The 11690-nt window shown below is 57.6% G+C and overlaps 1 protein-coding gene across 2 annotated transcripts in view; it reads left to right on the forward strand.

The window, feature by feature from the left end:
- Positions 1–9121, forward strand: part of FUBP3 (far upstream element binding protein 3) — a 49600-nt gene extending 40479 nt beyond the window's left edge. The window contains exons 13-19 of one of the 2 annotated variants that reach the window (XM_026514191.4): positions 896–1056; positions 1822–1895; positions 2184–2264; positions 2475–2551; positions 5006–5077; positions 6637–6764; positions 7772–9121. In XM_026514191.4, the coding sequence (XP_026369976.1) occupies positions 896–1056; positions 1822–1895; positions 2184–2264; positions 2475–2551; positions 5006–5077; positions 6637–6764; positions 7772–7780 (602 nt within the window). In that variant the 3' untranslated portion in view covers positions 7781–9121. Of the gene's footprint in view, positions 1–895; positions 1057–1821; positions 1896–2183; positions 2265–2474; positions 2552–5005; positions 5078–6636 lie in introns of both variants that reach the window. The other variant, XM_057313397.1, reaches the window with a different exon arrangement.
- The last annotated feature ends 2569 nt before the right edge of the window (positions 9122–11690 follow it).

The raw sequence follows: 11690 nt of genomic DNA on the forward strand, positions 1-11690 counted from the left end.
CGTTTTGACTCTGGGCGGGGTGGAGCGACACAGAGACTGGCCTTTAGTCTTTGCTTTTGATCATTTGGGGCTCTCTGGTCGCCTGCACCAGATTTTCCAGACTGCCTTTTTCTGATGTTGCAAAACTGCACTCCCGGGTTTTCCTTGTATTCTGCCCCCCAACCCCCCCCCCCAGTTGAGCAGAACCGATCTGTAAATTCTGTGAAATTTCAAAAGAAGAATCAAACCATTGTGACACCGCTGGCGCTTTTGTTACGCGAATCTCATTAAGAGACTGGAACTCTCACAGGGTTTTCAAAGAGTCCAACTAAATTTTCATTACCCCGCTCCACCCAGGCCTCTGTGACCCCCATCCTCGGCTGCCTCTCTGTCTAGACCTGCCCCCCCCACCCCCCCTCCCGCCACGGAGGAAGCAGGGACTTGAGAAGTGACAGGATGGGCCGTGGAGAGCCCGAGTGGGCTCCGGGCATTGTTAGAGCCCACGGCCCGTATGTTCGCCCTGCGGAGGGAGGGAGAGCAGCAGGGCCGTGGCCCAGGGGGCTGAGGACACAGTGTGCTCCCCGGGGCGGAGGCACGGCTTGCAGCGAGCCTCCAAGAGCCCAGCTCACCGTGAGCGTCCGTGGGCTCCGGGCCTTGGCGCGGGTGCCTCGCGGTGTCCGGTCTCAGCCCGGCTCGGAGAGAAGGACCAGCTTCTTCGCTCCTGGTTTTACAAATGCAAGAGCCCTGGTGTCTGTCAGAACGGTTTCAGAGTAAATCGAAGGTACTTGTCCTCTCTCTCGTGAGGGCTGGGGTGCGGATGACACCCTTTCCTCCTCTTCGCGGCAGAGGACCGCCGGGCCTCTGGGTCCGCCACAACCGCCACTTACCCTTCTGTCTTGTGTCCGCCTGCCTGCAGGGGGTGAGAACATCAAAAGCATAAATCAGCAGTCAGGAGCGCACGTGGAGCTCCAGCGGAACCCCCCTCCCAACACTGACCCCAACCTGCGAATATTCACCATCAGGGGCATTCCTCAACAGATCGAGGTGGCCAGACATCTCATAGATGAGAAAGTTGGCGTACGTACAAGGTCCTTCCCCTGCCTGGCTTCATGATGGATGTCCGAGGTGCCTGCTCTTCCCCAGCACCTTGTACTTCCTGTGCCTTTCGGCCCTCGTGTCACGGGAGGGCGACCCCTCCCACATTGCCAAGGGGGAAGGTCGGGGCCTAGGGATGCCAGGGCCAGGCCCAGGCGCGCTGAGGGCAGCCCTCTGGCAGAACTCACCGAGGCCCCCGCAGCTCAGCAGCTCAGGCCCAGAGCCGGGTCCCCTGCAGGCTTAGAGGAGCAGCTGGGGCAGCAGCCTCCCCCCAGCGCCGCCCCCAGACTCCCGCGGGCGCGGCCCTGGCGGCCAGCCCTGCAGGTGGCTTTCATTGACTCTGGCTTTAGTTTCAGGCACCTCAAAGCAGATAAAGAAAGGGAGTGTTGATGGAGGACAGATTGGCCACTGCTCACCTCAAAGGGGACGTAGAATGGCAGAAAGAGCCGTGGGCCAGCCTAAATTGACGGGAGAGTCAAGCAGGTTGGTCCCTACCCCCAGGGTGACACGCTAGGGCAGTCGTGGTGGTGCCAGTACTGGCTGTGTGGTGGTTTCGGTCACTCGATGGGGCAGAAGCCATTTCTGCAAGTAAAGTCCACTGTGGGTCGCCAGGCTAGCGAGTGTCATAGGGTATCCGTGCTTCACCTGACTCTCTCCCCGAACGCCGTAGTTGGCCTAGGGGTGGGCCTGGGCAGAGGGCAGAGGTGCAGCCGCCAGGAGGTGAGAGTTCCTCTGTGCCCACGACAGGGGACCAGTCTGGGAGCACCCGGAGCCTTTGGACAGAGCCCCTTCAGCCAGCCGCCTGCCGCACCCCATCAGAAGTGAGTCTCTCGCTCAGTCTCGGTGGGAAGAGTTCACTCTATCTCAAGAGGTCCCCTTTCCAGCTACTTCTAGGGAATGCCAGCCAAAAGCCTGGGTGTGGGCAGCACTCATCCCTCTGCCTCTCTCGCTGGCTCCTGTAGCCTGTTCGTAGCCCCCTGGCTAGTCCTGGGGGTGAGCACCTTCCCAGGGGGCGGGGGGCCTCGTGGTCGGTGCTGGCCTCCCCAGCGGCTCTCCCTACCCAGTGGTCCTCGGCCTGTCATGTTCATTTGTTCTCCACTTTCTTTTAGCACATTTCCCCCACGGAGCTCAGGCTGCTTCCCGAGCATTGCTGCTAAAGTGAACGGAAACCCCCACAGCACCCCTGTGAGGTAGGCGACCGCTCACTCCATCTTCGTGGTTCTCTCGGGATGGGCGGGACCGGGTCGGGGGGAGGGGGGGCGCACCTGGCCACTGCCGGGGGGGGGCGGGGAGGGAGCAGTGAAGAGCCAGACCACGGATGGCGTGGCGGGCGGTGGGCCCAGTTGAGGAGGCGGGGACGTGGCCCGCTGCGAAACGAGTGACTCTTTTGTTCTCCATAGTGGTCCTCCGGCCTTTCTGACCCAGGGCTGGGGCAACACCTACCAGGCGTGGCAGCAGCCCGCACAGCAGGTCCCAAGTAAGTGCCCCGGGAGGAGGTGGGACTGCGCACGCCCCTCGGGAGGGCTGAGGGGCTGATGTGTCTGAAACGCTCTAGTCGCGTCTCTTGGCTGGTCGGCCTGGCATGTCCCTCCCCAGAGATGCCAGGAACCCCCCGGGCAGGGGCACTGCCAGCAGGCCGTGCGGTGGGCACGCTGGTGCCTCTGCACGCCTCCTGCGGAGCGGGGATGGCGGCTGGCTCTTTCCTGGCCCACCTCTCAGACTTTTCTTTCCCATCTCCTCTGTTCTTCTCAGAGCTCGGGGCTCATGTCAGCTTTGTTCCCACAGATGGGTTGGACCCAGCCCTGCCCACAACTCCTCCCCTTCCTTCCCTCCCGAACAGCTCCCCCTCCCCGGCTCTGGCCTCCCGGTGACCGGTGACCATCTCCCCACTTCTCTCCAGCGCTGCGTTAGAGGGTGTTCTGTCTCCTGAACTTGTCAGAAAGCACACAGCTGGGGAGTTAGCTGTGCCGAGCGACAGCTCTGCAAGACAGCTGATGGTAGAGAAAGTCCCTGCTGGCATCTGACCCACTCGGGCTGCCCTCCAGCCCCCACAAGGGCTCCAGGAGTCACTCTGAGTTTGATCGTGGGTAGAGCGCACCTTGCACAGCCTTCAAAAAACAGAATGAAACAAAAACCTTACCTTCCGTTTTTCTGTCCCTCTGAGGCGGCAGCCAGTTTGTGTTTGGAGGGCGGCCTTCCGCATGTCTCCTCGGGTCCTCGCCACAGCGCAGGGCGTGCGTGACAGCCTTGCTTACCAGGGACTGAGCCCGCTCCCCCTTGAGCGGAGAGCTGCCTTGCCCAGGATGCCAGCTCAGGGTCACAGCCAGACAAGCACCCGTGGGGTCTGGAGGCCAGAGGCCGGTGCTGTGTGTGGCCTCACGCACCTTCCCCCCCACCCTGGCCTCCAGTTTTGCTGTTTAGGAAATGAAAGATTTAGGTTTGATTTCCAAAGTAACCCGTGAGCTCTGAAATTGTATAGTTGCATTTTTTTTTTCCCTTTTTTCCGCAATATTTTTTTTTTAATGAAATGTCTCAAATGTGCAGACTATTACAAAGAATTTCAGCGTGAACACATGCACCCCACCTAGAGTCCACCCGGCCCGTCTCACTGCGCTCACTTTTTCCCAGAACCTGTCAAGTTTCCTTCTGTTCTGATCCGAAAGGGCCCTCAGGACAAGAGGTGGCCCCAAGCTGGGTTCACATTTGCCCCATTGTCTGGGACAGAGACTCTGTGAGAAAGCCCTAGGCTGGGGGGAAGCGGGTAGGGGCCACGTCCTCCTGCCTGAGGCGAAGTGACCCCAGGGCCACGGTTCCGCAGGGGCCCAGCCCCGCTGCCCGCTGCAAACAGAGGCCTGTGGGACGAGTGAAAGAGAACAGTCAGTGCCTGGGTTCTGGCCGCTGTTCACATCCTTCGTCTTGTGTTGAGCTGTGTTTGTCGATAGGGGGCGGTGAGAACTGGTTTCTGTCTGTGAAATCTTGTTTGAAAGAAACATCCTACTTGCCCACACCCTCCACAACCACCTCGTTCTGTCCCCGGCATCGTCCTGAGTCCCTCCCTGCCCCACTGGGAGGACAGGGACGGGGGTCTTCTCCCCGTGGGTCCCCCCCACCTCACTTCTTTCCCCAGCCCCACATGCAGACGCCCATCACCCCATGCCCCTCCTCAGACTGCAGTAAATTAGTGGGGAAGACACTTTGCCATGACTGTGGTCAGCAGGGCGTCCTGCCTGCCTGCTGCCACCGCGGTTCTCACAGAAGACAGGACACTGAAGGGGGTCCAAGCAGGTGGACACACAAACCAGCCCTGACCTCGGCAGAGAAAAAGGCCCCGACTTGTCGCTCTGGGCAGGGCTTCTGCCCCCTTCGGGGAGGGCCGCCTCCACTCCACTCGCTCCCCAATCTTTGCTGCCACTGGCACACGGAGCAGGTGCCCCGGCCCCCCGCTGCTCCCCACCCCGAAAGGCATGAGGCTAGAAAGGCATGAGGCTAAATGGGGGTTCGGGTGCGCGCTGTGGCGCTCAGCCCCCCTGCTGTGTGTACCTCGTCTTCCTGTCGTCGCCAGCTGTGTCCGGGCCGTTTTCCCACGTGCTTTTCCTGCACTTCTGCTTGTCCAGAGTTCAAGCCACCAGTCTGTGCACAGAAGGGCCAGGTGACGAGTGCATGTGGCCAGCGCCACTTGGGTTCCTTGTCCCGTTTGAAGCCCGAGTCAGGGAGCCTCAGACGCCGTCACTCGGACCCCAGAGGGCTCCCCGAGCTCAGATGTCCATCTGAAGGGTCGAGGGGGGCAGCTGTCCTGCCCAGCCCCCTCCTCACAGGGATCTTAGTCACACCCCGTCAGCCTGGGTGGAGGCCCTCTGGGGCGTCGATGTGTCTCCCCACGGCCAGCGTGCCGGCGCCGGGGGGCCTGACTGCTTTTGTGTTCTCCGCACAGGCCAGCAGAGCCAGCCTCAGAGCAGCCAGCCCGACTACAGCAAGGCCTGGGAGGACTATTACAAGAAGCAGAGTGAGTGAGCCGGCCTTCTGAGCAAGCAGGTCCCTGGGCCCAGCGCCCGTGCCTGTCGGCCTCGTTGTCCGGGGTTCCTTGTCACCTTGGTTTTCTTCAGCGCTTGCCCTGTGTGACCCGGTCTCAGTCCCTGCCTTTGTCTCCCTGCATCCCCTGTGTGTCCGTCAGAGGAGACGTGGTGGAGTCGCCTGCCAACAGCTCAGGGCCAGCTGTCCCAGCCTCAGCCGTCCCCTCTGGAGCTGCTTGGCCGGGACTCAGACCAGCAGGCATCGTGTTGCCTGGCCGTCATCGGCTCTCTTCGGTCATTTCGGGGCGGGGAGCAAAAGGAGTGTGAACTCCGGGGGGGGGTGGGTCTGAAGTCGGAGCCGGTGCCAACGTGCTTGTGTCCCCTCCCGGGTAGGCTCGTTTTCTTAGCTGTGCCAGCATCTAAACCCACCTTTTTTGGTTTTTTTTTAATGTTTTTTATTATATTAGTCACCATACACTACATCCCTGGTTTCTGATGTAAAGTTTGATGATTCATTAGTTGCGTATAACACCCAGTGCACCATGCAATACGTGCCCTCCTCACTACCCATCACCAGCCTATCCCATTCCCCCACCCCCCTCCCCCTGAAGCCCTCAGTTTGTTTCTCAGAGTCCATAGTCTCTCATGGTTCATTCCCCCTTCTGATTACCCACCTTTTTAACAAGAGAAGAAAAAATCTAGTAACAGCAACCAAAAAAAAAAACCCCATATGAAGCCTTTAAAGCTAGTCCTAAATCCCCTGTACGGATTCCAAAAGTAGCGAGCCGGAGTGTGGCTGGAGGACCCGCGCTCGCGTCCCGTCTGCAGACGGTGTTCCCTGCTGGTCGGCAAGAATCAGGTCAAGGACTGTCAAAGAAATGGTCGCGCTGGTGTTTGGAATCATCACCGGGTTGACAGCCGGGGGCTTCGGTAGGGGTCAGGGAGGTCATCGTCCCCCAGAGCACCTGCCAGGAGGCCGGATGCCCTGTCTTTCCCAGACCTCCCCAGTCCGGACTCGCAGACATCCGTGGGCCTGGGTTTCCAGTCCTCCTGGGATTGGACACTCCGCACGGGGCACCCCCACACCCAGGCCGGGGACCCGCACTCCTTTTCCTCTTCCTCCCTCCCTCCCCGTCTCGCCCTCCACCCCCCCACCCCCGCCCCCGGTCTGTGTCTGTTTTTCTGTGTGTGTGTGTCTCTCTCTGTGTCTCTGTCACTGTCTCTCTGGCACTGGCAGCCGGTGGGGCAGGCAGACAGAGGCAGAGATGGTGATTCGGAGGAGACAGACGTGAGATGTGTAGGGGCAGGGCAGGGGCAGGCGGCAGGCAGCTCAGGGCACTGTCCGCAGCAGGCCAAGGCCAGCGCCCAGCGCACGGGGTCCCGGTGGCTCCTCCAGCGCTGGCCTCGCCGGCGTCCAGAGGGAGAGAGCGTCGGCGCTTGTCCCAGCTGCCCCCATCTTTGGGAAGGGACCCCTCCAAGCTGACCGCGTCCGCTACCTCCCCCAGGTCTGTCCCCGTCCCCCATAACCCGTGTGCTTTCCTTTGTCGACCAGGTCACGCCGCCAGCGCCGCTCCTCAGGCCAGCTCCCCGCCGGACTACACGATGGCCTGGGCGGAATATTACAGGCAACAGGCGGCTTTCTACGGGCAGACGTTAGGGCAGGCGCAGGCCCACAGCCAGGTCTGTAGCCGGTCCCCAGTACCACGGGGACCTCCCAGAGCAACCCAGGCCCCCTTTCTCCCGAGCCTGTGTGCCTGCCTGACCCCGGGGCAGGAATGCTGGGCGGTGGAGGAATGGCTCCGGCCCCGGCCGCGCTGGCCCCCCTCCTCGGCCCGGAGAGAACAAGTGTGGGCCAGGCGGGAGAGGACCCGGGTACGCAGCCACTCTGAGGAAATGCCTAATCCTCCCTCGCATCCGGGCCCTGAGACTGCAGTGCCGAGTGGCACTCAGATTCTCTCTCTAGGCCTCAGTTTCCCCAGCTGTCAACGAGAGTGCCGAGCTTTATGACTCTGGGCAGGCTCGGCACTATAGTAGGGACCATGGGAGTCACACCCGCTGCTGTTCTTGAAGAGGGTGGTGTGGCCAGACTGTCCCCTGGCCCCCCGTCAGCGGAGAGGGGCGGCAGGAGGAGGGCGAGTCCACACTGAGGGCCGGGCAGGGCAGAGTGCCAGATCTTCCTCCTGCACGGGAAGCTGGAGCGCTCTGCCCAGTCAGAAGCCAAAAACGGATTTCTTATTAACGTGGGGAAGATGGCCAGAGGCCCCCACAGGGCATATTTTAGGTGCACTTTTCAGGTGACCTGTTGCCGGCCAGGTCCCCACGGGCAGCGTGTCGGTTACCACAGGCCCCGGACCCAAAGCTTGTTGGTCATCCCAGTGCCAAATGGGTCCCTCTGAGGCTGGGCCCAGTGGAGACAGGTGTCAGGGCTGGTGGGTGGCCGAGGGGAAGCACGCGTGCCCCTGCCCCGCCCCCCGGTACCCCTGTTTGAAGAGCCTCCAGGACCTCCCGTGCGGGAGACGGTTTGTGCCGGATCCCAGGACGCCAGGACGCGGGCCGTGTGTCTGTGCCCGCTGAGGAGCCAGAGGGGAGAGGGTGACCTGTCACCTCCGAGCCTTCGGAGCCGCAGCCCAAGACGAGGACGCGAGAGCTGGCCTCACACGCTAACTGCTGTCCCTTTCCCTCCGCAGGAGCAGTAGGACAGCGACCTGCGGCCGGCTCCTTTCGCCCCGAAATCATTGTGGCAAAAACCTATTTGTAACAGAGGTTTTTAGATTTGCAAACCTTTTGATGAAGAACCTTTGTTTTGTTCTGTGAAACACTATATTTAGATTAACAGGATTTTTCTAAAAATCGGGAAAATTAGTTACTAAAAATTGCTGATAATTTCTGTTTCATTATTTTTGTGTGTTATTTCAAATGTGTAAGCTCCGGGATTCTGTCTGGAGCGAGACCTGCAAATTCAGGCGCCAGCGCGTGCCTCGGCAGTGACATTTCAACACGGTGTGTTTGTTTCGTTTTGTTCCGTTTTGTTGCGTGTCTTTTTATTTACAGTTTTTTCTGTTGCAGCAGAAAGTGGCTTGGAAGTCTTAGGTGGTATGTAACAAATTCTTTAAAAAATTTTTAAACAGTATTTAAATATTCTTAAATGTGTAAATTCATTAAATGTTTTACTTCTAATTTCTTGTTATCTTGGCTGTCTGGTTTTATTGCATTTTTTAAAAAACTGAACTATTATGTATTGTAATTAATTATGTGAATTCTGAATTGAGACAGATAATTGTATTGCTGTCCAACAGGGATTGGGAGGGGGCATTTTATAGGGTTTGTATAATTTCTAGAGTGCTAAAGGGGTAATATAAAAACGTGTCCGTGTGTTTAGCATACGTTTTTTTCGTGTCGCCATTACCAGTTGCAATTGTGTATCTAAGACCTCCAAGCTTGTTTTAAAAACAAAACAAAAAACCTTTTCTCTCTTCTCTCAGAAATATAAATACTGTTATTTTTAATATTAAAAAGAAATTCGATATAACTTTTAACAAACACTGTGGAACGTTAAACCGCGTGAAAACGTAGTAACTGTTAATTCCAAGATGTTTCTTCCTTTTTTTCTTTTAAGTATTTTCTTAATATTTGTCAAATTAACTAGATGAATAAATAAATCTAGTATTAACCACCATATGAATTAAATAATTTTGATTTAATAAAAGGGATAATATGATTTCCAGTGTTTACTGTAGTGCGTCTTGTACAGATAACATGTATTTTTAAAGGAAAGAAAAACGGAGTCGAAGCTATTTTTTCTTGCATTTTTAATTGACCCGAGGGACATTCCGTTTGAAATGTACCGAAGTTACAGTTTCTGGGTTTTTCTCCTTATTTTCCTTATAATGCTTGAAATGTCTAACTATTAAAAAAAGGCAATTGGAAAATGTTATGCATGTTGTTTTAAAAAAAAAAGTGTTCTTTTTATTTGACTGACAATTCATTTTACACTCTATATAATAAAATTTCCACAAGACGTCTTGTGGGTGAAGTACGATCAGTCTGTTTGCCTTCCTTTGCCCCCCGCCCCGGCCCCCAAATAAGACCGAGCGAAGACTCTTGCAGTTCGCGGCCTTGCGCGACACTAGCCCAACCTGGTGCACAGCCTAGATTTCTAGCGACTTCGTTAAGCTAATGTTGCTTTAACGGCTTGGGATAATTTGACAGTCTGACTCGAGAGCCTCGATTACCATCAGCCCCTCTTACCTGTCACATCTAAGCAGCTCCTGACGGGGGGTGACACCAAGAAGTCAATAACGAGCTTCCTCTCGCAGAGGCGCCGTCAGGGGGACGTGGAGCCGGAAGATGCATGTGAGGGACTTGTGCCCGGCTCGGCTCCGCAGCCCGATCCCACCCTTCCCGTAGCTGAGTCAGCACGCCCCCTCCCTCCACCCGCCTCCCCACACCCTCTCCCTGGCACGCGTTCGCCCCAGAACGTAGGGCCGGTCTTGGCCTGGCGCCCTGGGCTGCGGCGGCCTTCCACCTGCTTCTCTGGGCCGCGCCTGCCTGGACCTCAGCACTCAGCCAGCAGCCATGTGGCCGACCAGGGGGCATTTACTGTCTTGCCCGGGGCCCCGCTGTGGGTCACCGGGCTGCTGGGAGCGCTGGAAGGTGAATTAGAAGGAAGTCTGCGCTCCTTTTCTTTCGGTGTTTCCATGAAGGAAACAAAAGGGGTGTCCTCCTTACCCATGGGTTTAAATCATAGTAGAGGGTCCTGCGGTTTCAGGCCACAGGGGGACAGCGTAGGCCCTCCACTAGAGGATGGCAAAGAGAGGAAGAGCCTTCGACCCCTCTGTTTCCCTCCCTCCTTCCTTTCCAGGCCGTGGAAGCAACGGGCTCTGAACACAGCTCCCGACTTTCACATCTGAAAACGCCCTGCCTTTGCTGCTGGCTTCACGGGTGGGTGGGAGTCGTCTCGTCATGTAGACGCCCGGGGCCGTGAGGATCCTTGTAGAACCCTCCTTACGGCGTGTGCGTGTGTGTGTGTGTGTGTGTGTGTGTGTGTGTTTCCAGTTCAGGTCCCTTTTCTTCTCTCTGCCCCACGCCCTAAGAGGAGGGGAAAAAAAGCATCTGTGGCTCCTTGAGGCCGAGAGGGGGTGTGGAGAGCAGCCCATCTGCAGCCATTCCGAGGCCTGTTGAGAGCCGGAAGACAAAAAGGAGCTGTGGCATCTTTAACTACACCTCTAGAGAATCGAGTTGGACGTTGAGAAATTGAATAGTAAAAGCCACTTGGAAAGAAGGAGGGGCGAGCAGGAGGAGGGCATGAACGCTGATGACGGTAATGGGAGTTGGGGAGAGGGCATTACGGAGAAGACTTCCTTCTAATTCATCTTCCAAGCTCTGTGCCAAAACAGCATTTGGCATGGTTCACAGGGAGCGATTGTGTGATAATGAACCCTAAGGTGTCCCTTAATTGAAGACTGAGCATTGCGGTTTGTGCCAAGAGTCATAAATGGCGCGGGCTTGCGGGAGGGTGCATTTTCTTAAATGTATCGGTAAGTACAGATTAGCGCTTGTCCCCAGTGAAATGCCCATACTATAAATTATGGAAATCTCTCTCTCGCTCGCTCGCTCTCTCTCTGATGCAACCTTTTATCGAGACGGGGGAAGGCGGGGTGCAGCACAGCAGGAGGCAGGGGGGAAAGTTTGCAAGCATAGGAAATTTGGCCTCTCATTAACATGGCGCCCGCAGAAGACGGTTTTCATCAGCAGTCTGGTGTCCTGAAGGCTAAAGTGCTCGAAATGTACCAGGTTCAGCGATTGTGTTCCATTAAGAAAGCTGCACGGTCATCACGGAAAGGCCGAGTCCGCGTGTGGGGAGGCGGGGGCGGGGCGGGCGCCCGGTCTGTCTGCGGAACTGGGCCCCCCGCGCCCACCCGCCAGCACGCATGCGCACTGCGGCGCTGCCCGCTGCCCGGGTCCGAGCTCTGGATTCGAGGACTGGGCTGGGCTGGTCCCATCCGACCCAAGAGTTTGGGCGGGGCGTGGGGGGGGGAGTGGGGGTGGGGGCTAGGACTCCAGCAGGCGTGCTCCATCCACATCCCTGTCCTCTCGTCGCGTGGGAGGTGCTGTCTTTTCCGTGTCCCCTCTAAGGGGTGGCCACCTGTGATGTCCTTCAGCCCCCACCCCACCCCCCGCAGGAAGGCTTGGCTGGGGCCCAGATGGCATGAGACAGGAGCTGGTCCACCAGGGCGTTTGGGCACCTCGGAGCCTCAGCTCCTAGCTGGCCGCAGTGGCTCGGGTTCCCAAGCCCCATTTCTGGTCCACCGGGGCCCAGCTGGGGTTTTTCAGACAGGCTAATGCAAATGGTCCTGATAGACTCTTAGAGATTAATGGCCAGAAAGTGGCTTGACACTCAGTTCCGAAGGGGGTGCTGGCCCGGGGTCCGTGCCTCGAGTGGGGTGGAAGGGGAAGTAAAGACGGCCCTCAGCAACCGACCGCTGAAACAACGGGGGGGCCCTGCTGGCCTCTGTCCTGGGGGCCTTCTAGTAGCACCTAGCAGGGGACTTCTGGTCCTCGGCGGGCATCCCCTTTGCTGAGGGTCTGCACACGCTGGAGGGCAGA

This window comes from Ursus arctos, unplaced genomic scaffold (genome assembly GCF_023065955.2).
Source record: "Ursus arctos isolate Adak ecotype North America unplaced genomic scaffold, UrsArc2.0 scaffold_18, whole genome shotgun sequence".
NCBI lineage: Eukaryota > Metazoa > Chordata > Mammalia > Carnivora > Ursidae > Ursus > Ursus arctos.